The sequence below is a fragment of the Tubulanus polymorphus genome, chromosome 8 (genome assembly GCF_964204645.1).
Source record: "Tubulanus polymorphus chromosome 8, tnTubPoly1.2, whole genome shotgun sequence".
Classification (NCBI taxonomy): Eukaryota; Metazoa; Nemertea; class Palaeonemertea; order Tubulaniformes; family Tubulanidae; genus Tubulanus; species Tubulanus polymorphus.
Window position 1 is genome coordinate 8,032,543 of NC_134032.1, and position 26,072 is coordinate 8,058,614.

The 26,072-nt window shown below is 38.1% G+C and overlaps 4 protein-coding genes across 5 annotated transcripts; 2 read left to right on the forward strand and 2 right to left on the reverse strand.

Annotated features, from left to right (window-relative positions):
- Positions 1-1,104: 1,104 nt before the first annotated feature.
- Positions 1,105-4,794, reverse strand: LOC141910231 (uncharacterized protein ZK673.1-like). The gene is made up of 5 exons (XM_074800947.1): positions 4,692-4,794; positions 3,988-4,012; positions 3,629-3,740; positions 1,610-1,623; positions 1,105-1,244 (listed from the first exon to the last, which is right to left on the reverse strand). Exons 1-5 carry the CDS (start codon positions 4,752-4,754, stop codon positions 1,135-1,137), a joined length of 324 nt encoding a protein of 107 aa, XP_074657048.1. The 5' UTR covers positions 4,755-4,794; the 3' UTR covers positions 1,105-1,134.
- Positions 4,795-5,606: 812 nt separating this feature from the next.
- Positions 5,607-7,890, forward strand: LOC141910234 (uncharacterized). Its single transcript, XM_074800950.1, has 5 exons — positions 5,607-5,729; positions 6,069-6,096; positions 6,532-6,643; positions 7,414-7,427; positions 7,741-7,890. The coding sequence occupies exons 1-5, from the start codon at positions 5,661-5,663 to the stop codon at positions 7,848-7,850; spliced, it is 333 nt and encodes a 110-aa protein (XP_074657051.1). The 5' UTR covers positions 5,607-5,660; the 3' UTR covers positions 7,851-7,890.
- A 1,881-nt stretch (positions 7,891-9,771) lies between these two features.
- LOC141910322 (disintegrin and metalloproteinase domain-containing protein adm-2-like) lies at positions 9,772-17,026 on the reverse strand. Its single transcript, XM_074801057.1, has 13 exons — positions 16,997-17,026; positions 16,421-16,601; positions 15,200-15,268; positions 15,031-15,079; positions 14,306-14,417; positions 14,000-14,059; positions 13,594-13,626; positions 13,121-13,186; positions 12,865-12,979; positions 12,124-12,268; positions 11,284-11,394; positions 10,946-11,060; positions 9,772-10,117 (listed from the first exon to the last, which is right to left on the reverse strand). Exons 1-13 carry the CDS (start codon positions 17,024-17,026, stop codon positions 10,031-10,033), a joined length of 1,173 nt encoding a protein of 390 aa, XP_074657158.1. The 3' UTR covers positions 9,772-10,030.
- Positions 17,027-21,528: 4,502 nt separating this feature from the next.
- On the forward strand, positions 21,529-25,266 carry LOC141910105 (uncharacterized). Of its 2 annotated transcripts, none has more exons than XM_074800818.1 (3): positions 21,529-21,757; positions 22,386-22,717; positions 23,671-25,266. In XM_074800818.1, the coding sequence occupies exons 2-3, from the start codon at positions 22,409-22,411 to the stop codon at positions 24,004-24,006; spliced, it is 645 nt and encodes a 214-aa protein (XP_074656919.1). In that variant the 5' UTR covers positions 21,529-21,757; positions 22,386-22,408; the 3' UTR covers positions 24,007-25,266. The 2 variants fall into 2 exon arrangements, with proteins under 2 accessions (XP_074656919.1, XP_074656918.1); XM_074800817.1 differs by lacking the exon at positions 21,529-21,757 and adding an exon at positions 21,771-21,803.
- Positions 25,267-26,072: the final 806 nt, after the last annotated feature.

Consider the following 26,072-nt stretch of genomic DNA (forward strand, 5'->3'; position numbering starts at 1 on the left):
GCCGTCGTTGTGAATGAAGCTTTTCCAATCGGGCGCTGAAATAATAATGCACCATGCTATAATCCGTGTCGTCTATAATGTGATTAAAATCGCGCGCGAGCAGTAACGAGCAGCAGCAGCGTGAATTGAATATCATACACAATAGATAACCTTCAACGTTACTGTGGCAATCGAGGATTCCATGAGTTGTAAGTAAGGATCCACCGGATGCGCTTGTGTGTGCAGTAGGATATTAACTTCTGTAACAATCGAGGATCCTACTTGCGGCAAGTGAGGATGCGCCAGGTGCGCTCGTGTAGAGACTTCAACTGCTGCTGCAGTGGATGATTCCGCTTGTGACAATATGGATCCACCAGGTGTGCAAGTAGGATAATAATGAAGTACTGTGACTGTGGATGATTCTACTTGCGGCAAGTGAGGCTCTTCTAGGTGTGCTAGCGTGGCAGGGCTTCAACTTCGTTACAGTATAGGACTCCACTTATGGCAATTTGGATCAACCTGGTGCTCTAGTGCGTAGTAGAACATCAAATATCATGGCTAGTTAGGGGTCCACGGACGCCATGCTTACGTAGAATAGGCCTAAGATAGAGGATCCCATTCGTGGCAATAGCAACTAAGTCAGGCTAGTGTACAGTTTGACACCAAGGATCGTTGGATTCCATTATTCTAGCTAGTGAGGATACACCAGGGCTAACTTCGTAGTTTAAGTCGACTATTGGTCGGAACTTATAACCGAACGAACTAGATCGTCGGTCTAAATGCATTTCACTGTGTTGGCCATCTTGGAAACAGGTCCGAACCACAGCTACCATGCTCAACACCGTGATCGACCACTTCCGGACCATTGTGTTCATAACTGACATTCGGTTATAATCAATTCGCAAATAGTCCACTAACTCCGATTACTGAAATTTGCCTAAATGTGCTAGTTTGAGTAAAAGGTCAAGTCAAACCCCTTTTCCTTCTTATTTTTTCCAATCGGTTGTAATATAAACAATAAAAAGGTAAGACGTTAATTCCGTTGGAATGATCTATTCATGTCAAGTATTTATTCAATCATTAGGATTCATTACATATTTTCGAACAAGTTCCACGAATTATTTGTTTCTTAAAATTCGAAATGACATCTTTTCTTTAGAGACAAAGTCCGCAGGTGAATTTACAATATTTGATGGCCAAAAATCTGTTCGGGCAAACTTTATCCTTCACGTAAGGGCACTTCTCCGAAGAATCCATGCAATCACCTGAAAAATGATGTATTCACAATGTTTCATTCGTGGCCACACGTCGGGAATTCTTAATTCATTTCTTTTAAATGAAATCCGATAGAAAATTACGCTTACTTCAGACGTTAACGGCCATATAGGGGGCATTGAACGCGTGCCCCCAACCCCAATATTAGCATAAATAGGCAACGTGACCACGTAGTGCCACCCCTTGTCCGGTTGTGGTTAGACCTTATCAAGGGGGCCTTAATTAATGATCTAATCAGTAAGCTATGGATCATGTGATTGAACCGCTGATTAGGGGGGAGCTAGTCATTAGAGGAGAACTATCAACTATTATTTCGATTGGGGGCGAAGAATGGTGGTAGCAGTTTTATACTTACCGGATCCCATTCCGCTGAAAGAAATAAATAAATTAATTAATTAATGAAATAAAGCGTAAAAACTAGCGTAAACTAGGGGTCCAGGGACACCATGCCCACTTGGGAAGTGGTTCCAAATCCTCAACAATCTAACAATTTCAATATTCAACGCCCCCTGGCAACCATATACAAAACCAATGACCTTGAAACTCACCAAAATCATAGAACATGTCAGCAGCTACGATTTTGTAATTGATTGTGATAACAAAATATGCCTCGTTACCAATTTGATATGGAAATACTAAGTTATTCAACTATTCAACGCCCCCTGGAGACCATATTCAAAACCCAATGACCTCAAAACTTACCACAATCATAGAACATGTCATAACCTACAACTTTGCAATTGATCATGGTAACAAAATATGCCTAGGTACCAATATAATAAGGAAATACTAAGTTATTCTACTATTCAACGCCCCCTGGTGACCATATAGAAATACTAATGTCCTTAAAACTCACAACAATCATAGATGATGTCATGAGCTACAACTTTCCAATTGATTGTGGTTACAAAATATGCATAGGTACGAATATAATAAAGAAATGCGAAGATATTGTATTATTCAACGTCCCCTGGTGGCCATATACGAAATCTAATTACCTTGAAACACACCACAATCATAGAACATGTTATGAGCTACAACTTTCTAATTGATTGTGGTAGCAAAATACGCTTAGGTATCAATATAATGTGGAAAAACTTTTTCCCATTTACGAATGAGTACTGGTAACACCAAGATGGCCGCCAATTGCATCATAATTGGCTGATGAAAAATACCTGTCTCAGGTATAAAACATCCCTTTCCAAAGAATACCCATCACAAATTGCAATGAGAAATGGCAAACCAGTAGGAAGCTACAGGACTCAGAATTCGGGCAAAAATTAACATTTTTGGGCACTAAAAAGGTCATAGGACGGCCATCTTGAGTCTGACCGACCCAATTTTTGTTATGTTGATGGGTCCTGGGGGGATTCACATATATCCGAAAGATCAAGGTAATTGATCAAAGCGTCTTCAAAATTTCCCTCAAAAAGTTCAAAAATGAACAACAATGAACAACAATGGCTGCCAGTCGGCCATCTTGATTCTGACAGGGCCAGTTTTTGGGCTGAAGATGTGTCTAGGGTAGACACATGTGTAAGCCAAATACCAAGATGTTACATTGAAGCGTCTTCAAAACTTCCCAAAATAACTGGATTCCGTCTACGGACGGACGAACGGACGAACGACCGGACGACGGACGAAAAGTGAACGCAATAGCCCGCTGGGACTTAAGTCCCAAGGGGGCTAAAAAACTACATCGAAGGAGACCAGTTTCGCTCTAATGTGCAACCAACCATTGTAGATTCAGATTTAATTCAGATTCAGATTGTAGCAGTTGGGGATTCCACTCGTGGCAATCAAAAATCCACCAGGTGTTGCTTATGTGCAGTAGGACATCGACTACTTTTGCATTAAAGGATTCCATTTGCAGTGAGGATCCACCAGGTGTGGTTGTGTGCAGTAGGTGATCAAATTATAGCGACAACGTAAGATTCCACTTAGGGCAATTGAGGACCAACCAAGTGCGCTAGTGTGCAGTAGATCATCAACTATGGCGGCCAAGACTGCACCAGTGTGAGGATTCACCAGGTGTGCTGTACCCAAAATATCATCAGAATATACATTTCACTCATTCAACTTCACACTTACACTCGGGCTTAAGGGCGCTAGACTTCAAGAAAATGCATCCACAATTGTCTCGCATAGTTTTTCCATTTGTGGATTTGAAGGCCAGAGGTTCTTGACCATATATAACATCTTGACCAAAACCTTGTTTGAACATGGACTCGAGTCCATGGTTTGAACCAGTAAGTATGATATTACAGTGGCATATAGCTGGTGTACCGATATCCCATTCGGTGTATTCCGGATGGCAACTAGAGGTCTCTCGTGTATGTTTGTATATGACATTCAAAGTATAAGGCGTACTTACTTGCAATATCCACAGGTCTCCTTACATTTAATGGCCATGATAGCTTTATACTGGGCCTGTTGACACATGTCGGAGAGATACCTACAGTTGGACGACTGGTCGGCGCAGCTCGCTGTGGAAAACACGATAAATAAAGTTTTTTTATGGAATTCAATTGAATGTTGCAATGCAAAAACTCCTACGACATATGAAATTAACTGCTTTTCCAAAACTAAAAGAACATAGCTTGTAAAAATCTAGTATTGTAGTATGGAATTGTTGGTACCGTACCGAATTCTCATGAATAATAGTCAATCGGTTCAATTTCAGAGAATGATTTAAAGTGTACATGTATTTTGAAAACTGTGTGTCTTACGTACATTTCAATTGAGCAGACAAATCATCCTGAAAATATAAAAATAGATGAAAGTACTACTGAAATTGTGGAGAATGGATATTCTATTTATTATTCTTTATTCCTTACCATGATGATGGATATTTTAAAACACTGGCTTTCAACAATTTGACAAGAACCACCTCAAATGAGTATCGAATTACTCTATAGCCCATCCAGAAAAGATGACTTCTCCAAAAAATGCCCTGTGACATTATCAAATTACCTGTCTCCCAGAAATCCCCTCCCCAATCATATCATAAAATGGACCGTGGCCTTAAGAAATACCTTTGACATCATTAGCCCTTATAAACTACCAAAAAATATGATACTTTAAGAAATCATCATTTGAAGTACATGAATATATAGACCATTCGCGGAAAGACGGCCATTCTTCAATCCCCATATGACATCGTCAAAATAGCTTATTGAATTTATTCTCAAGACCCTCTCATTCAAGATGACAACATCCATCAATCCTACGACGTCCTAATATACTTGAATATCTTGCTCACGCTGTACTAATTTCCAGTTTACTAGGAGAGGATTTAAAGTCATCGTGGACATCCCTGATGGTGAACTTAAATTAGACCTTTGAGCAATTTTACTCAGCAAGTATGATAGCAATTGCTACCGCATATGGCATAAGTAGGTTTGATGAAGCCGGCAATTTGTGAAATAAACTCTTACCTGTGATGACACGCAGACGAACGTGATCAATAGACAACAAACTGTGGCAAGTGAGGAATTCATGTTCGTTTCGAGTCGGTTGAGAACGGCTGTGAGTTGCAAGTTAGTGATACCGTGACTGCATCGCGACCTCAATATATATACATCTGCACACTAGCCTAGCGTGGGACCCGAACACTGGACCGGGTTGAAATCTAATTCACCCAGCATTAACCGGATTATGGACTTTGATTAGCGACCAGCGATTGGCGCAGCCACGTGTACGCAGCAATCGATCTGGCCAACTCAAATTTCACAACCCAACGCGAAGTTGCTAAATCGTTGTCTCCTTCGTGCAATCTTTGTCTTTTATTGCCGCTCACGATACATAGAAATGGCCAGTTTTTCTGCTTTTATTTGGAATTTTGACTCCATAGTGAACATCGTTGGAGTCAGGCTTAACTGAAGAAAACAAAACTGGGCCTGTGTATTTGTTTCTAATTCGGTCCTTATAACACCGACTGAGTTGAACTCAGTTGTCAAACTTGACCAAGAACTATGACATGGAACCGTGGAACTGGATACGGATGGACTTACTCTCAACTTTTCTGAATATGGAGACACAACTGTAAAATTGCCTACTAGAAACCAAACAGTTTATTTTCGGGAAATTCCATGACAAGCATTGCTTCCAGAGCAAAAGAGACGTATTTCAAATTGTATTGAATTTCTCTATTTCTATTTCTAAGGCTTGAAATCATTATTATGTAATAATCAGTGAAAGATTGCACTTACAATCAGATGTCATTCAGTGGGATTACCGGGATATTCGGTTTGACCTGCATCGATACGTTCTAATCCCCAAGGATTAATGGGAGTTATCGAGGTCTGTATATAAAGCTACGTATAACTTCCAGAGGACAACGAGCATTCGCCAGCAATTGTTGTTATAACACACTTCCGGCTATCTCAACGATCGAAGCAACGAAAATGAAGTCTACACTTGCCGCAGCAGTTTGCCTTCTGCTTATCGGAGCTGTTTGTATTTCAGCAGACGAAGTAATTATTAATCAACTGTGAAATTATATCTATTAACATACAATTTAGTGAATTTGAAATATTTATGAATTATTTGAGACATAGAGAGAGAAACTAGACAAGAAATACATTTCTAAATATATTTCTGATTTTTCATGGACCAAGTTCACCAATTTCGTGAACTAATTTTGAATGTACAATCCATGATAGTCATTGAATTGAACTTATTTTGACGGAAGACTTTTGACTATGGTAGAGTTCACTGGTAAACAAATATGTTGGCCTAATCATGATTGTAGAGTTTACATAATAGATAATGAACTTTAGTTTTTAACATTTCCGATGTATTTTTCTTTTTAGTTAGAGGATATTCTTGCTCAACTGGAATGTAAGGAATCATTTTCTTTCTCAATGTTTTTGTTTGTTATGACAAAGGTATATAACCAATCTTCCCTTTCGAGTGCAGTTTGCTGGGTGCAATCAAAGCTTGCGTTGGTTTACTCTTGGAGTAATCATTAGTAATCATTGTCAAATGATTACTCCGAGGTTTACTGAAGTCAGTTCCGTGTGCCTCACTCATTTTACTTAGTTTATACCCAGCAGCCATTCAAGTACATAGCACAGTTTCCCGGAACTTAAGCACTGCAAAATGCGAATATTATCAAAGCCGCGAGGAAAGATGAACACAATTCATCCGCCAGTCTCGGTACTGCAATCCGGTAGTGGGAAAGCTTGATCGTAATAACGTGGACTTTGCATTTTTAGAGTCCATGAATATAACAAGCCCCACTCTACTTTTTTATCTGGTTATGTTACTTTGCAGCAAACTGTTCTGACAAGTCTTCCAACTGTGGCCTTTTATCCAACCTGTGTCGACATCCCCTATATAAAGTGATGATGGCCATAAAATGCAAGGACACCTGCGGATACTGTGGGTGAGTGTCTCAGAAAAATCTTTTAGATAAAAACCCCTTTAAATTGAAAGGAAATAACTAAATTATTAAGGCAAACAAAGAGAATAGTGACGCTTCGACTCAAGTCTATGAGCCATTTTCAAAACTTGGTACCTTCAAAAAAGCCTCATAGAACTGAATCGAAACAACTCTCAAGTTTTTCCTTATTTTGCTGTTTATCCACTGTCACTTGTCTTAAAAAACCAACAAATATCGAATTAATTATGTTCGTAGAGGAGCTGTGCTAACCGTGTGATGAATTATGCAACGAGACGGATAGTGATTCATAAGTTAACCACTTGATTTGAAGTACACGCTTTTGCTGCTAATGTATAGTAGCTTCAACGGGTGAATGAGACATTTGATTGATCTCATTTGATGAAGCTACTATACATTCGTAGCGAAAACTCGTACATTGAATGAACTCGTAAACGTTATATCCGTCTCCCCGCATTGATTAAGAAAGTTGAAACTTGGAAAAAGCTATCCGAATTGTCAGTTGCCAAAAGCGCCAACCATGTTTTCCCGATCCACGCTCCCATTTGTCAACATTTAAGATAATCTCATAAATGAAAAAACTGTGAACATTGACATTGTTTTTCCTCACCAAAGTCCATATTTTGCGCTCAGGTTTGAACCCTTTATTTCCCTGATCTAAAAAGACCTCATTCATTTCAAAAAAATGTATATGTATGAGCAATTATCCCATTTCAGCACTTAACGCAGACATTTTCTTTTTTTTTCTTTTGTAGTGGTATGGGATACGGTAAGTATTATTCCGGTATTGTAAACTTCCAATACGCGTTTAAAACGATTCCTCGTTGTTCATTAGATATAGCTAACCAATCAGAAATAAGAATCCAAAATTTTATTCAGCCAATTCAGTACATATATATGTAAAATTGATCGATTAATATGCTTTTACGTATCTCAGCAAATCGACCATTCAGAGCATTAAGATCTCTTGAATCGGCTGTGCTTCTTTAATTACTTTTATTTATATCCAGAAATGTTCTGATCGTAATTAATTCATTGAGGAAATATACTTTAGTCTATAATGATTATTTTCTTAAATACAGGTGATTGCAAAGATACGACGAACAGATGCCCGTATTTGAAGGATCAAGTTTGCCCGAACAGATATTTTGCCATCAAATATTGTAAATTCACCTGCGGACTTTGCTACTAAGTTCAGATTTATACATTTTTGGTCGATCTTTGTGTAAACTTCGGAATTGAAAGGTTGAATTAAATAAACGTATTTTGTTATGATATCGTAAATTGTTTTGTTTCTCTGTTGAAAGCTTGGTAGATGTTTTTTTAGCAGTTTGCACATATTTTTCACCAGCGTCCATTAAGGACCCCCTAACTCAAGTAGCATTCCACTCGTGATATGACAATGATCCACAATGTTCGCTGGTGTGCAGCAGGGCATCAACCACTGTGGTAATTAATCGATTCAACTTGTAGCAAGTGACAATTCATCAGTAGGATACCAACTGCTGTAGTTATAGAGGACTCCACTTGTGGCAAGCGACGATCCACCAGTTGCGCTAGTGTTCAGTAGGACATTACTTACCTTGGAAATGGCGCATTCCACTCGTGGTTAGTATGTCGCTAGTGTACAGTTGGGCCCCAATTAATTGGCAATAAGGGGAGTCCATTTGTGGCAAATGGGGATCTGCTAAGTATTAAACTTTCTTGCATAACATCATAACTACGGTGGCAAGGGAAGGTTCTACCTCTTTGCTTTTTTTCAAGTTATAAGGATGTTTATTCCGAATATTAATAGACATTATAATATAAATACCATTGCCAGGGTACTAGTATATTATAGGCAAAAAGGTTAAGTTACAAGCTACAAATTCGGCATTAGCCAGACATAAATTTTGATATGTTACATGCTGGTTGGGTCTACATGAAATGGCTAACAGAGCAGATACTGTACATTTGTAGAAGTTGTTGGAATTGTTGGTAGTTACTGTGAATAGATTTTGAAACATTTTCTAGCATTTTATTGTTAGTTTGAAAGTCGAAAAGGGAGATTTGCCGTTTAGTAAGAAGTTTATCTTATTGGTTTCAGTCAGATTAGAAATGTGATTAGTTATTTCAGCGTCGAATGAGGAAAACAGGGCGTCGATTTTTGTTTCGTGGCCAGGTGAATGGCATTTAAGCAGGAAGTGTTTTGTGTTAGCCGATTTGTTACATAACTTGCATGAAGGATTACGGACATTGATAAAGTTGTGAGCATAACATTGAAATTTTAAAAAGGAGGTCGGCGCGTTATCGGTTGAGTGAAATTTCTTCCTCGCGGTTTGTTTCCTCAATCAAGTAGGTTGGAACAGCAGTCGAAACTTGATGTTTAATATGCGACTTGAATTAAGAAAGCGTTGTCAGCGAGCGAAGATTATTGTCGGTGTTTTTCCACGCGTCCATGAGTAAAAAGGAGGCGGACGAACGAATTTTCGCACTAGTGCCGGCTGGTATGGTGATGGGTCGAGGATTTCTGATGATGCGAGGTCGAACTGATTTGTGTGTATTAAAGACATAAGTGGGAATATTTCCTGATGAGACTCGGTACATATATGTTTGAAATCGTTCTTTCCTATGAATATCTAGTGTTTTCCAGTTAAGACAAGAAAAGACTTAGCTAGAGTTCGAGCCACGGATACAACCAGAAACGCAAAGAGCTGCTGGGTAGTGGACTAGTGGTCCAGTTTCGCGAGAGAGGCTTTACTTGCACTGTTATACAAAATATCTCCACGGTCGAAATGGGGGCTAATGAAAGACGAATAAATCTTATTGAGATGACGGGATGTAACAAACTAGGATAAACGCTTCAGTGGATTTATTAATTTTTGCACATTATTTGCCAGAGACTCCACATGATCACTAAACGAGAGATTTTCGTCAAAGATGAATCCTAAATGTTTGTGGGATTTTTTTCGTTCGGAATGACTTTGTTTCCCAACGTCAGCGCAGCAAACTTTTTAGAGCCTTTTTTATTGAAAATCTTGCTAATAGATTTTTCTAATTCAGTTGAAATTGTGAGTAAAACGAAGCGACTGAGCTCAACGTAAAATGCGTTATGAACTTGATTACACGACAAATCATTTTATTAATTTCATTTCATTCACATTCTCATGAACATATGCAATTGATTTAGGGATCGATTCGACTAAATCTTGACTTTTCTCATTTTAAATGACTTTAAATATTACCAGGTCCCAGTTTTTATAGAGTTACATTAGCTTAAACCCAATGGCTAAAACCCAATTTAAACCCCGGGTTAACATTGATACTAGCCTATAAGACTGGTCCCTGGGTAAATATAGTTGATGTCCGGGAGCCTAACTAAAATACGCTTTACTATTTGGTCGGCAGGGGGTCACAGGTTGAAAATCTAATTTGGTTCCAATTCCATTGGTCTGGTCTCGTCTGCCCAGAGTTACAATACTGAAAAATAAACGAATGATCATTTAATGCCAAAGATACTGTAGAATACCAGTGACGCCCCTATCGGGACCTATGAGCTACATCTGGATCACCTACAGCGTTACACGTCATCTAGAATGCGAAATCAATGTCTTTTTCATTGTTCATTTTGATAGCAAAAATTCCAATATAAAAATCATCCCGTAATGAAAGGTAAGCCATGGTCATTTTGATGTAGTTAAATATTTCATGGTCCTAATCAGAAAGGTCTTTACACTTTGATAACCGAAAAACATATTGTTCATTCGTCCATTTGATTAAGAAACTCGGTACATAAGGTCCAACTAAGTAGTCTATACACATTTAGAAAGTGTTGTTGATGCTTATTGGTCGTTTAATGAACATACCTTATTCATGGGCCAATCAAAATGGTCTTAAAACTATTAATAGTCGATTTTATATCATTGATCAGTGTCATTGCTCATTATCATAATTTACGTATGGTCCGAATTGCCATTACGCATTTAGAAGTCAATGCGTTCATTGGTCAACATGATTAAGCAATCTATGGGGAAAATTGGAATCGTAACACATTCAGCTTGGCTAAGAACGAAAGTCTTGGGCAAATCACAATGGTCTGCACATTCAAAACTCAAAACTACCATACTCATTGGCCAGCCAGGTGGGGTAACGTGAGTGAGTCTCAGTCGAGAACGCTAACGCCTCTTACTTCGAGTTCAACATGTGAAAAGGAATCCTGAGATTCGAACCCAGTAGTGGAAGAACAGATGCGGAAAGGTGTTAGGTTCCGCGCATCGGACGCGGTGATTGGTTAGTATTTTGACTTACCCCAGTTTGACCGTTCTCTAATTTGCAAGGCGCTCCTCTCGGGGCTAAAATCGGGAAGAACTGTTTATATGTGTATCTTCCCCAATGAACATCACCAAATAATTCGTAAATTATCCTGAAAAGAATATTTCAAATCGATGATTCAAATTGAGTTGTTAGTCATTACAATTGATCTAGTACAAGATGTACGTATAATTCATTCTTGTTGGGTATTTTCTTGTCGTTTGCGATTGGAGGGAAAAAGCTATCGGCTATCACTTGAAACAATTATGAAAGAAAAACTATAGCTCGTATCGAAACATTATCAGTATTTTTGGCAGTTTTTACAAATATCTTACCTGGTTCCTTTTTTCCAGTTTAAGCGATAGGTATACGTTCTGACGAAATTGCCGTCGCTGTCCAGAACTCGAGCGGTGTTCTCAGACCGGCACTGTAACTGACCGCACGATCTAGCAAAAGAAAATGAGAGACGAAAATGACCGAGCCTATACGTCGTACCTAAAAAAGTTAGCAATACTAACAGTCAAGTAACGATCGTTTATATGGGGGTATCCAACTGGTCTGTAAGTGTCTAAGTAACAATGGGATACTGGTAAAGCTACTGTCGACGGAAGCGAGGATTCGGCGATGATCCGCCAGGATCGCTAGTGGCACTGGGTTACGACGCAACAATTTCTTCTACATTTCAAATAAATTCGAGTTCACTTTTCTGATTGGTAAATCAATTTTCAGTAAAATCGATACCATACACTGATTGAGAAAGGGAATCTTATATCTATCCGATGACTCGTTTGATAACTTTCGGATTTGAAAGCCTAAAAATCAGGTTCAAATTTTTATGACAATTGAATTATTTTCACTACCAATTCCCCAGTGTTTCTGGTGGTGCCGGTATCCCATTGGATGATATTGATATCATGGGGGATTTATGAAGGAAATTTATCTTATCTGTCTATAGGTGTAATGTGATGATGTCATTCAGGGCCAACGAATGGGGGAAGCCTTGTTTTCCCAGTAACTTATTTTATTACGACATATTGGGGATTTATGCTGCCAGCTTATGTATCTTTCGTAGAAGGCATCGGCCAATAGATAGGAAATTCGACAATGCAAATTAGGGTGTATATTAGGAAAAAATCTAGATTCGTGTAATTCTAACTCGTGGTTTCAACACTTACCCATCTGCCGAATTATCTTTGACGAACTGTTTATATTTTTTACTCCAGGCAAATGCACTCGTATCATAAAGTCTCATCCCTCCGCCGTTATGTTCTTTAGAATTCCAATCCTTGTTCGCTTCAGTCGCTTCGCGATCCGTTTCCGCTGAAAATATATGATGGAACATTATCAGAACAGATTCAGTCCTAAAACCAGTTTCACGAAAGGAGTTAAAGCTTTTATTGGGAACCTGACTTAATGAAAATAGCTTAAGCAGCTTAACAGGGATTTAAACGTAGGTTTCGATGAATGGGAATTTGTTGTACCACGCTACAGCAATGCCGAACATTACGGTTGTAATGTAGTCAAGATTTTCGGGGAGAGGATCTATTCGTTAGCTTAACTGCCATGTTTCATTGTGGAAACGGGACGAAATTCATCGTATTCCTCGAGGTCGAAGGGCAAGGTGGATTCGCTGATTTTTTACAGTCATGGGGCCGGTTGCTCAAATGTCGTTTTAGTCTCAGACAGCCTTCGAGCAACCGATCTAACAAGTCGCCTAAGGAGTGTTTTTAATTAATTAACGAGTCGTTATGGAATCAACTAGTCGTTAGAATTAAACAACGTTTGAGCCACCGGCCCCTGGTCTCAGAATAGATTTGTAAAAGTTAATATGCCTGATCAGCGTTTCGCGCGCGCTAGGTTCGTGCACGTCTAACCCAGTTCGTAGCTACTGCAGGCCTAATCCGAATTTAACCTACCAGATGGTCCGAAGTACGTCTGACACGCCAGATCCGTGCTGCGACATGATTGGTCGAAACACTGTCCGCGGCCGCCGTCACATGATGTGAAATCAGCCAATTGCGTGCCTTCACACTGAACGCCGTTAGAAAATCGATAACATTGGATACAAATTATAGTTTTCAAATTTCAATTATCTGAACCGGAATTCTCGGAAGAAATATGGAATTTTCTAAGATAAGGGTATCAATTTAGGTTATCCATTACGTAGGCTACCTGAGAGCTGGTTCCCGAGCATGTCATACAGTCGTTTGTGTTACACGTCTCGCCCGCTTCAACAAACTAAAAAGAAAATTGGCTTATCTAAATTCTTTGATGATTCGTCAACATACTTAAGAAAAGAATAGCCACAACATATTTTACAGAGAGATTTCGAAATAAAAATAAAACACACAGAAGGATCCACATAAAATGCATTTTAATTGATATTCAGTCTAAACTTCTAAAACTATTAACATAAGCACATAGTTTTAAGTTGATTTTGCTCAAGAACAATCTCCAAAATGTAAAAATACCTAGAACAAATTTTGGATTATGACCAAATAGAAAATACTGGAAAAAAAATTCTCGAAACTGGTTTGTATCTAAATGTATTTAAGCCTTCTTCGGTGAAACATTCATGAAAATTTCAAAAAAAAGAACAAAATCAACAGATAAGAAACCATGCTCGAAAAAGCTTTCAAACATACCTTACAGGTCAATTTATCACAGCAGTCGCATTCCTGAATGTAGAAAAGCATGAAAATAATACCAGAAAGTGTAAAAATATCTCCATTTTCCATTTGTTGGCCGTACTTTTGTTCAAAGTTTGGTTCTTGTTCAGTACAGCGTGGAATAGTGACAACGGTACCGTAATTTTCGGGAATTTATAAGTTGCATTCTTAAGTTTTGGAACAGTGTTGCGCGAGTCTGTTCGTTTATTCCTAGATGCTATGCGTGCACGTATAGATAAGTTCACTGATTTGAAGATCGCCCATCAAAATTCATAACATTCTCCTGACTTTAATGATTTTGAAAGGTAGAGTATTTTGGTAGCGGTGCCCTTTGGAGCATTTTGCTACGTAGCATAGTGCCTTTGGTGTTTGACTTACTGACCTCGGTACCGCAATCGCATTCTTCCCCTTCGTCGAGAACTCCATTGCCACACGCGGATTCCTGAAACATAGAAACAAATCTCGATGATCTTCATGAAAATTATTTGAAATAAAAAGCCGATACATGACTGAATATTATGATCTGTGATTTCAGGAAAATTTGACTCACACGACATGTGTTTCAATTCGGATCACGCGCAAATTATAGGAGAGCATGCGAGTATTCGGCTATTCAAAATGGCCGTTTAAACCGTTTGATCGGTTGAAAAAGGAACTATTCCAAGAGATTTTGGTTTTTTGAACTTACAATCTTCGGTTCGTCGGTAAATAGGCAATCCAGATAACCATCGCTGATATCAGTGGCTAGCGTTACGATGCTACATTCACTGTATGTAGGGTGCACCGTCTGCTGGGCCGTCCTGAAATGTGTCGATGAATTAAACGACTTCAAGCCACGTTTCCGTTTCTTGATATAATTCCCGGTAGTTTCTATGGAAAGTCGAAAATCACCGTGCAAAAACGAACCGCAGAAACGAACCTTCGTTTAGAACTGCGCTCTTTTTTGCGTTTCTGCGCGGTGAATTTCGTTTCTGCGCCGCGCAGAAACGGACGCAGAGACGGAGCAATATATTTTTTGCGCGGCATATTGCACGGAATATTTTTCTAAACTTGGCCCGAATCAGCCACCATACGTTCCATTAGCGGATCCATCACACTTTTAAGCTTTGACATGACTCACAACTGTAGAACCGGGTTTTAAACACCGCTCCAATACAGTCCGAATGACAATTCCAGGTTTGAAGTGTGTGCCGCCTACAGTGTTTGACTGCCCTGTTTGACTTTCACAAGCAAAATCGCAAAATCAACTATAGATCATGTCTTCGAGCTACAATCGATCTAAACAATCTGGTCTTTTTTCGACAAGTGAGCTTAATATTCTCGAGTCATTAAGAACCTTTGTTTGTATTAGCGTATCATCTAAATGACTTGGCCATGCACTTTCTAGTATATAGTGCAGTTTATTTTACTTACTGGGTGGCGGCCATGATACATTGACCAATTCCTTGGGTACAAGCGCAGCCTAAAATATTGACAAACCCTGATTACGTGGCCCGGTAATGGGGCAGAGGAAAATTGTAAATCATGAACAAATAGTGAAAACGTTTATGGAAATTAGGAGTGTATAATCTTGAAGTCATACCGTCAGTGTCATGGGACATGCCTAACGCATGACCCATTTCGTGAAGCGCTGTCTGTGATGTGTAAGCAACTGAAATATATACAATGAGAAATGATAAGCAACATTCAGCCTTATTGTGGAAATAGATGTACACGTACTAATTCAATTTTTGGTGCATGAGGATCGACCAAATTTCGCTAGTGTGTAAGATCAATGAATCTTCGTTTAATTTATGTATTTATTTATATACTACTGAAATATATTGCAACAAACTGTATACAGTGTGAAAGATAAAACATAATGTTGTAATATAAAACTGGGGTTTCAGAAAAAGGCATGTATAAACAGAAACCCTGAAAGGGAATGCTAAATATAGTAGTTGGCTGATAGAGAACTACTGTTCAAATTAACTGTGATAAAGTATGTTAAATAGATATAGCAGCTTAAAGTGAATGAATAAAAGAGGATAATCATTTAATGAGTGGATATATAATGGCATTTTGTCTTTGATATGAAAATATTCAAACTTTTACTGGTTTTTATTGACTGACTAATTTGATTCCAAAGTTTGGGACCCTTTACGTTCCGTGAAAATGAATTGATGCATTTAACTCAAAAAGATCGGCGAACGTGCAAAGCAGAAGGTTGTGGGAATGACAATACACAAACTGCCCAACAAGAAGATTGTTTTTATACCATGGAATTTTAAGATCCGAGTGGATTTGAATAACGGGCCTGTGTGTTCTAGGTACGTAGTAACTTATAGTGATGATTCTTATGACTCTTTTTTGATGTTTGAATAATTTCCCTAGAGCAGAGTCGGAGTTGTTGCCCCAAAATTGTCTTCGTTTTCAAGGCTTGTATGATAGAAATATCTAGATCGGAAGTTTGGAATTCATGTAATGTAATTCATGTAATGTAGGTCGGCAATTTGAAACCGAACCCACTCACTTCATTAAAGAATACCCTCCACGAACGAACTATATTGACCTATTCTGGAGTTGAACCAGTCACACCATCTGGTGGGAGAGCGGGTTGTGCAGACTCACAGTGAAATCAATTGGTTTTGACCTCGGTCTTTTTCCAGGTTTAAGTAATTACCTATGCTCAATAATGAACCAGCTTTGATTAGAAATTTACATGAAATATCAAATCATACTCAATTATCATCCTAACATAAATCAAAAAGTGTCAAACCTAACTCGAAACTGCGAAGCAGATCTCGTTGAATAATTGCCTTACCTTTGTACGGATCGGATTTCTGGAAGGTGACGAACGCTACAGCTGTGTCGGTATTACATACAGACGCCTTGACGGCGGCTCCGTTCACTCCCGGTAAACGTCGACCGCTACGAATCAGAAAATAATGAATAGAAATATACACGAATGGATCGAAAAGGTTATAATACAACCTTTTTATAACCTAAATATATTATATAATATAACCTAAATATTATCTAGGTCAGAAATCTAGACGCAATTATAAAGATAAACCGAAATTGCAAAATTATCGAAAAGTCGTGCCCTCGGAGTCAAATCTTAACCATATTTCACAGCCAGGTTCGCGTGAATTTATTTTGATTGTAGAAATCAGGTTTGGTTTTTGAAATCATTTTTACTATAGAAATCGACTATTGGATACGTAGAGTTCAATCAATTATATATCAAAATATGTATTTAAAATATATATCATTTTTACCTCAGAACTTTTTTATTTTTGGCTGAATTTATAGTTGAATTTCTTCGCGTTATGTAGAGTTGAAGTTAATGAAAATGAATTAGTTTAATATCGAATGTACGTGAAATTGACTTTTTTACTATAGAGTTAGATAAACTGAAAAACAACATGTTTTTGCTTTGCAGTTTTAAATTGATCGGAAACGAAGTAAATTTGACTAGAGTGGAAAAAACTATGAAAATGAACTGATTTTCTAATTCTTAGAACTGTGGAACTGAGCCATATCTAAGAAAATATCAAATCATATATCACCTATTTTAACCGCAATAATCATATCAATTATCAATTGAAATTGAAATGATTAACTGATTCTGATACCTGATTAGTAGAACTAGGTCAGATCCCGTGTACTTGTTGACTATGGATTGTCTGTAGGTCCGTAGCTGGGCGAGCACCCCGTGTCTGCCTGACCCCTCGTCTCCGGTCTCTTCTTCCGAGTAGTCGATATAGTCGTTTCTGGTCCACATTTCAAAGCCGACTTCGGTAACGTTCATATCCACATCGCCCGCGTACTGAATATATTAAGAAATATATTTTGAAAATGTTTCTATTATTGGTGGCTGATTAGGGACATGGCGCATTATCTTTTTTTGTAGCCGATTTAGGAGGAACAGAATTATACATCTCATAATGCAATAGTTTTTACGCCGTGTAGAATCGACGTAAGGACAATGAAAAAGGTTTCATCGATTTTGCGTTATTTATGGTTCTAATATTGTAGTTTTGACGCAACGTGGAAAAACAATTCGATGGTTTTACGGCGATATAAAAACCATGTATGATTCAATGATATTGCCTAAAGTGATGGAAAAGGCTTTTTTCATTATTTTTACGTTGATTTAACGTGTTATAATAACCATCGCGAAAGCAATAATGATAATGCATAAAACCGATGAAGTGTTTTCATTGCTTTTACGTGGATTTCAAAAGAGGCGTAAAACAACAATGCGTATTGTGAGGATGTAAATCCTTTTTTAGATCGGCTACAAAAAAATTGCTCGACATCCTATTAGCTAGTGTGTTTCTCCCAGGATGTTCCGAATCAGGCGCTATACACATGACTTATGATTATGAAAATACCTTGTTCATACGACTGACGACATCGGTCAAAAAATTTCTCGCTTGGTTTACATCGTAATTAAACGCGTACGACTGAAAAAGAAATATCATTGGCAGCTCAAACTATAACAAATTCATGCAGTATATATCTGAGTCAATTTGTGAACGATTTTGAATTTTCCTAATGGGGAAGAATAAGAATTCGTCTAAATAGAGGGCACGTTCACATGTAAACTCATTTGTTACATCAAAACGATATGTTCAAAAGCGCATTTGTCTGATCATTAAACATCATTTGAAGTACATGTGACGCATATGTTATATTTTCATCTTTAGGTAGAATCAAGTAAAATCGTTGGCCCGACCGAGAAACCATTGGATATTAAAAATGATTTACGTTTGCATATTTCCTTTCAATTCAAAACGAACTGATTCGATGTCATGATCTGATGAATCATTTTTCATCACGAACAATTTCTACTTACGCATTCTTTGTCGCAAATCACGTAGATTTCGACGTTTCGCTTGGAGGTGGATCTTTTAATCCGTTTTTGCTGAAATACGGAAGAAACTATACTCTGCATTTCAGGATCTAGTTTCACAACTCAACCCACGGTTAGGCCACGCAAAGAAATACCCTTGTTTCTCCTCAGCCCCCTTTTTGGAAAAGTGACGAGGACGGCAGATTTTTATTTTCAAATATCATTTTAGAAATAAAAAGCCATATTCAAAAATTCCAAAAGTGTCGAGGGCGACTATTTTCTTATTTCTTTAGATGGGGAAATTTAGGTGATAATGACCTTGAATCAGGATGGAAAGAACTTCGTTACCGAAATACTCACCTGCCACAGTATCAATTGGGTAATAACCATTAAGAAAAACATAAAAAGTGTGATCAGGTTGTTTATCAGGACGCGTGCGGGAGTGTTTTACTTTTTTTAAATGAAGTAAAACAGATTTCTGCAGCGGGATGAGCAGTCTTATTTTCATTTTTAGCTGACGAACTTTTTTTGACGCGCGCGGAAAATAAAACCGATGAGAAACAAGCATTTTTTTCGTGGCCTAAAATATTTGAGAAAATGAACTTATTTCGACTGCAGAGTTAACACTAGGCCCACAACGGTGAAACCGATACCAACCTTTGATAAATTCGTTAATATATAATTATTATGATCATTTATACCTAGTGAAGTCATAGATTGGAATGAAAATTATATTTTTCGACATTGCCCGTTGAGCTAGAAATTTACTTACATTTAATCCTGGGAAGCGAAAAATATGAAATGATTCAAACGTTTTATTAATCAAGCAAAACCAAAAATCTTCAAAATGCTTCCTAAATGTATTTTGGACTGACGCTTATTATAGAAAAGGTTTGATTTTATATGCGAAATGATGAAAGTCTAAGAAGTTTCAAATGTTTACATTGTATCAAAGCTCATTGATACTGATTTTTTGAAAAGCAAATCATAACGAAACGATTCATAATAAAACTTATCGTGCTGGAAACTGTAAACAAATGGTTTCATGATGTAGTGAGTTTTGCTTTAGAATTTGAATTACTTACGTCGAGCTGAAGCCTGAAGCGAGGCAACTGCTAAAACCAGAGTCACCAAAACCCATAAACGCCCTGAAAACGAATAGATTAATTCTGTATAACATAGAAATTGATATACAGGCATAGACGTTCCTAAACCGGATTTAAGATTGCAAAAACTCATTTCAAGATGTCAAACCAGGAATGTGCAAATGGTGATCTTTGAAAAAAGGCATTTGAAACAAGTTTCACGTACGGTTGGGAGTGAGAGCTCAAAGTGAAATTCATTTTCGTTTAAATGTTACATTATAAGACGTAGTTATTATGTAAGAAGAAGAATGTGGCACAGCAATGGGGCTACACCGAGAGACTGACCAAGTAGGCCGTATGATCCAGGGGCCAGTTGCACAGTCGTGGCTCAAGTCCAAAAGCGGTCTTCAATCTTTAGACCGGTCTTACGTTAGTTGTTAGTTTGGCTATAGAACTAAGTTGGACTTAACCTGGTCTTAAGTCTAAGCCATGACTATGCAACCGGCCTCAGAAGATTGCAAACCACATTCATCTCACCCACCACGCCTCGCACACACGTATCAAATTGACGAATGGAAATAGAAAATGTATAAAATCTTAGACATTTTATGATTATGTTATATTGTATAGTCCGGAAATAAGTCAATTTGAGTGGAAATAAGTCAATTCTTAATCACATCAACCCATATTTGACATTTTTACTGACGCTTCTGGAGGAACTGGATCCCGATTGAAATTCCGCGTGAAATTGTAAATCGATTAGTTAAAACTGAGAATCTTTGGCACGAAAGATCGAAATCGTTTTTGTTCAACCCGCTAAGCGCCACGCAGGGCATCATAAGTTCGATGTTTCCTTTTCCCAATGGGGTTCGAGACCAGGGAAGAACCTTCGACCAAGAAACTCTGTCGCCACCAGGGATTGAACCCATAAACCCTCGATTGACGAGACCAGCGACCGGCGGCTTAACCCACACGGCCACTGCGCCTCTCAAATCGTTGATTGGACGAACATTTAGAGTCGAATATAAGAAAGACTAAAACGTTCGATATACGTACCCGTGTTCACCATGTTGACGAGGCTATCTGATAATCCGAGTTTGAATGAACGAACGGCAAGCTAGGTCTATGATACAATCCCGGTGATTCTAATCGCGTTATATAACGGGCAATGTTTTGATTGACACGTAAACCAACAGATATTAACCTTTAAATTAATTCGAATATGATTGTATTTGCTCATTTATATCTACTGAATTTATGAAATGGAATTGTATTTGATAAGGATCAGTTTGTTGTTGTATCTGTCACCCGATAAAGTACCGATTGTTATAAAAGTTATCTAATTTTACAAGTTGGGAGAATGCCATCTGCCACGAATGACCATCGTAACATTGATCTATATCTAGATTTATCATCAATGGAAATTTCCTGAAAATAATTGGAAAGTTGCTGCGCCCGTCTGTGTAAACACCGCTGATAGGAAATTTACGTCTTTTCCAGCTGCGGCACGCGAGTGAATCGGACGCCCACGGATGAGAATAACCGCTGGACGTAAACATTACAATAACTAATTCAAATTATCGCTCGTCATCAATCCAATATCTCTTCATTATTATTCTGCAAGTATTTATTCAGGCACCGTGTTGGACCGTAATGCGTTAAAAATCGATAAATCAAAACCACATAATGGGCAAATCTTATTTTAATGCTACGAGCTTCCGCGATTATGTACGCATAACTGGGCCTGTATAGGCCTAGCCAGTCTTTTCAAGTCAAAAATACACAAGCTTTATTTCAGTGTAATGACCTGTTACCCCTTATGTCACATAATTTAACTTAAAGCTACCGAGTGGGTATTTCATTTTCAGGCATATTCATTGTTCACGGGCTTGCATTTTTTCGTTAAGAGTAGAATCAGGATTTTGAATGTATAATGTTTATATGACCGGGTCTGTATTCAATTGTTAAACTACGGTTGAACGTCAAGTAGAATCGGTCGGTCGATTCGGCGTTGCTTTCAACATATCGCGCGCAATCCTCCTATTTTTAACCCCGCGGCGGATTTTAACCGGGTTCAAATACAGTTTTTAAGCATTTCGAAGACTCATTAATCAAATTAATATTCGTTGCTGAAATATTTCACGTGGGAATATACGGTTGAGCGAATTCTGCCCACAGGGCGTCAGTCAACTAGTAGCATTTCAACGGAATCCGCGTGAGTAGAAACTGCCGAGGATCGTTGTGAAACTGTTTACTTTTTAGTAAGAAATAGTTTTTCTTAAACTTCAATTCTACATTCATTTTTAGTTCATTTTCAATCGCTTAAACTCCGCCATTTGGATTAGTTACTTTTCAATTATACGCTTCAACTTAACAATCGTTTCTACATTTTCAGATCAACATTAGAGCTCATGTTTGATTATAAGATAAAAACCCACTATCTACAGATTAAAAGAATGTGAAAACAAGTATTTATTTATTCAATCTAAAATATATAGGATACACGACGTTTCGATCTCACCCTAGAGATCATCGTCAAGTGTGCTACACCTGACGATGGCCCACACCTGATGATGATCTCTGGGTTTTTATCTTATTATCCTTTCACCACGTTTGAGTGTGGTTACCGTTCTATCATGTTTGACTTCTTTTAACGCCTACTGGTGAATGGGTTAGGTGTACAAGCAAAGTGAAAACTGATCGGGGCCCCTACCGATAGTTCTTTAGCAGGACTATATATGAATTAAAACTCCCGAGGGCACCCTCCCACTGTGTGTCGCTTAAGTACTTAATTCGTCTTTTTTGTGATTAAATGTCATTCTTTCTTTCGCTCACGATTGAAGAAGTGTCGGGGGACCAGGGGACCATGAAACGGCGGCGTAGATTTGGTGTTGTCGGCGGTCAAACGTTCAAGCCACTGCCACCCGAAAACAAAATTCCGAGTAGGCCTACTGATCCGTCGAGCGCAGCTAGTTTATACGTCCATACCCACCCGGCAACAGTCAGTTGCATCATGAGCGGGGAAAAGCTCGTGGAATTACCGCGAAGATTTCTACGAGAATCGACGACAGGCTCTTTGGAAGAGCCATCGTCTGGACTCAGTCAAGCAGCGCATAACGCCCCCTGTACAGAAGAGGATTTAAAAACGGCATTGGTTTGGATAAGACAAGAAATAGTAAGTTATTATCGAGAAGGAAACGTAAAGATTTGTAGAGAGATTTATAAAGTCGAATACAATCTAACAATAATTCGGCCACTGAGATGTAAAGGTCTCAAGTAAAAATGTAAATATTTAGAGCAACGTTTCGGCTAAAGACCATTAACCAAGAATTTCACATCTTTGGCTGAACTATTGTAGGATTACGCAAATTCATCTTACACGGATATTGTGCATCGTCTCAACTTATTGTAGCAAAGCCTATTGTGGCGTTTAACTCAGATAATTTGCCAGCTATGTACCCAGAGATACGTGAAACGTTTCTTATTGGTTAAATTTGCGAAAAAGAAAAACTATGTGGTTGAACCTGAAAAGAAATCAGCAATGTCATACACAACACACCTGGTCGATCTTCACTCGCTTGTGTGGATACGTAGTAGAAAAAAAAACTTAAACTTTATTCATTCATCCTGACGATGTCAATTGTATAAGGCAATTATGTAAGGATATAGAAAAACATGCACATTAATACACTTAGAAACAAAATATTTACAGAACATTTCAACATATATATGATATTCATTGATAATTTCGAGTCCTTCGTATTCAATAACTCGTAATATTTTAGCTCGGATGGATTTTCGTAATAGTAACTTGTTAGGTATCTTCCTCTCAGCTCGGTGTGACAAACGCAGATCATTAGATAATGGTATTCATCCCCAATTTCACCAGAATTACATATTGTACATAGTTTTTCTTCTTTCTTTTTCGTATATCTATCCTTTGCAATCGGTAAACAATGATTATTGGCACGGTAGTGTAGCAAATAGTGACAGAATTTTGGATATCCTACTGCACACTAGTGACATCTGTTGGATCCTCACGCGGCAGTAGCGTTGATGGGGCATTCGCAGTGGCATTCCAATTTAGATTTCTTTGAAAAGGTAAAATACTAAATAAACAAATTTCAGTTTCAGATGCGGCAATTGGATCGATCATTGACCAAACAACTTTTAGACATAGACAACGCTATTACAGAGTTCAAGGACACTACCACTGCCATCGGTGAGAACGTCAGCGATTCTAGGATATCCCTGATATCCGACCTAGATATCCCTTCGGTGACAACATATCGGAGGTATCCACTTCAGGGCGATTCGGGAATGATCGAATACAGAGTTCGGACAGTGTCGACAGTGCTGCCACCTAATTCCCAAAGATTAAGTCGCAATCGAAAGTCGTCGGCTCCGATTTTGGAGCATACGTCATCGGAAAGGCAGCAAGCGACTTTTATACTGAAAATATGATCAGTTGATTTTGAAATGCAAAGTAACTGGTTACTTAGGCCTTGTCATTCACAAACTGGCCGTTATTAGTCAGCCATTCTATTTCATATCTGATTGGTTGATTCAAAACACCGGAATATATGATCGGTGAAAAACGATCATCGTAATTCTCGAACAGGCCACTAGGTGTCGTCTAAACCGAGCAATTTTAAAAAAACTGGTCCTCTTGCGAATTGACTACCAGGATCAGCTTGTATGATGGGTATGATGGTGTGATGCGGTTAAGCCAAAAACGATCATGTCAATTCGGACACTGGTCACTGGATGTCACTTTCCTATCGTATTCATTATTCTATATAATATACTTTGCATAGGCTTTTAAGGCGATTATTGTGAACTTTATTTCGCTCTTTGAGGAAAGAATTTCCTCATTATAAAAACAACGACGATTTAACAGTCCACGGACAGCCCGAGGCTTAATGGCGACAACCCTGCTGAGAGTTAAATGGTCAGTTAAATCGCCATTTAATCGATTATGGCGTTTATCTTGCGCACGCTCTGTGTCCATGGTTACCTTAACATAACAAATTCTGATATTCCATTGTATTTTCCAAAGAGGAGAGTAAGATCGAGAATGAATGTCGTTTCATCGTTAACAGCAAAGTCCGGCGGCATACCCTTAATACAACATTTACATTGATCTTGTTGTGAATGTCGTATGGCTTCTAGTGAAATAAATTGGTTACACACGTTTCAGATAATAGTGAAATAATGATGCGTTGTTCTTATACGGCGCAAGGATCCAATAGTATAGTTCAAATGCGCCCTTCTGGGAAAATATCGTGGGAACTGAATGGCTCATTGACAACGATAATTGCAATGATGCATACGAATAGTGCAACTATTTTCGATTGATTTTTATCTGACTCTCGACTCGAAATTCGGACCCAGAAAGTTTAAGGTTAGTAGGATAAATCCAGGGACTAATTTCTTGATGAACTATCTAAATTCTTATGGGCGCCTTGATATCCAAAATGACATGTTTAAATGGGTTTCATTTATTAAATTGGGTTCTTTCCCGGACTGAAATGCTTTTCAACAATAGGAAATCGGTGCTTTTCAGTGCGGTATTCATTGTCCTTAGGAATGTGGAAAGTTCTTCAAAGATTTTGCCCTTTGTAACCATAAACTCTGGGTTGTTTCTGGCTACGAGTTGGCGATTTAGAGCCAGATTTAAACTACACATGTTTATCCGGGTCCTGGTATTCGCTATTACAGAAGAAAACACGAAGATTATTACACTGTATTGTTATGCATCATTAAAATTACATGTATCTTTATTATCGTTAAAGAGACATTCAGTACATAATTGGAAATTTCAATTTTTTAAATTTTTTTAACAATCTTCCAACAAGTATTAACACATAAATGCCCCCGTATCATCAACAAGAAACATATTTGAAAGTCTATTGACGCCTTGAAAAATAAAACATATCGCTCAATATTGTCAACAATAAATAATATAATGTAGCATTAAAGATCAATAAAGTTATTTTAAAAATATCGATTTGATTGGATTGAATTGACCGGCAGCAAAGTCTATGACCTAGTGCACATAATGATGATTATTGTTATCACCATTATTATACAAAATTTGTATAGCGCCTTATTCCAAAAGATGCTCTAAACCGCTTTACACAACACCATAATAAAAACAGACGCAGTACTTAAATCCTACAAAACATTCAAAACATCCAGTATGGAAAATTCAGTTAATAAAATGTCTGGTGAAAAGTTCAGTTTTGAAAAGAGTTTTAAACGATTCAGCAGATCTTATGGCACTGCAGGGTAGAGCATACCATAAAACTGGCGGTAAAAGAACGTAAACCATAGCGCTTAGTTTTAAAACGCGGAAAATCAAGTAAAATCTGTTTACGTACATGGGGTATATACAGAAATCATTGACTTTATATACTCCGGGCACTGTCATGCAAGACTTTATAAATATACGATAGAATTTTAAACTCAATTCTCAAATGAACTGGGGAGCCAGTGAAGTCTAGTTAAATATGATGCTTATGATCTTA

What these genes read in the sequence shown, in the direction of transcription:
- LOC141910231 (XM_074800947.1), bottom strand. Translation starts at nt 4,754, where the DNA reads ATGAATTCCTCACTTGCCACAGTTTGTTGTCTATTGATCACGTTCGTC. An exon ending in TCGTCTGCGTGTCATCACAG is followed by an intron (nt 4,013 to 4,691) that starts GTAAGAGTTTAT and finishes TTATATTTTCAG; the next exon opens with GATGATTTGTCTGCTCAATT. An exon ending in TTTGTCTGCTCAATTGAAAT is followed by an intron (nt 3,741 to 3,987) that starts GTACGTAAGACA and finishes TGTTTTCCACAG; the next exon opens with CGAGCTGCGCCGACCAGTCG.
- LOC141910234 (XM_074800950.1), top strand. Translation starts at nt 5,661, where the DNA reads ATGAAGTCTACACTTGCCGCAGCAGTTTGCCTTCTGCTTATCGGAGCT. An exon ending in TTTGTATTTCAGCAGACGAA is followed by an intron (nt 5,730 to 6,068) that starts GTAATTATTAAT and finishes TTTTCTTTTTAG; the next exon opens with TTAGAGGATATTCTTGCTCA. An exon ending in TATTCTTGCTCAACTGGAAT is followed by an intron (nt 6,097 to 6,531) that starts GTAAGGAATCAT and finishes GTTACTTTGCAG; the next exon opens with CAAACTGTTCTGACAAGTCT.
- LOC141910322 (XM_074801057.1), bottom strand. Translation starts at nt 17,026, where the DNA reads ATGTTGTTTTTCAGTTTATCTAACTCTATA. An exon ending in GAAATCCGATCCGTACAAAG is followed by an intron (nt 15,269 to 16,420) that starts GTAAGGCAATTA and finishes TATATATTTCAG; the next exon opens with TTGCTTACACATCACAGACA. An exon ending in AAAGATAATTCGGCAGATGG is followed by an intron (nt 11,395 to 12,123) that starts GTAAGTGTTGAA and finishes TTCTTTTGCTAG; the next exon opens with ATCGTGCGGTCAGTTACAGT.
- LOC141910105 (XM_074800818.1), top strand. Translation starts at nt 22,409, where the DNA reads ATGAAACGGCGGCGTAGATTTGGTGTTGTCGGCGGTCAAACGTTCAAG. An exon ending in TTTGGATAAGACAAGAAATA is followed by an intron (nt 22,718 to 23,670) that starts GTAAGTTATTAT and finishes AACAAATTTCAG; the next exon opens with TTTCAGATGCGGCAATTGGA.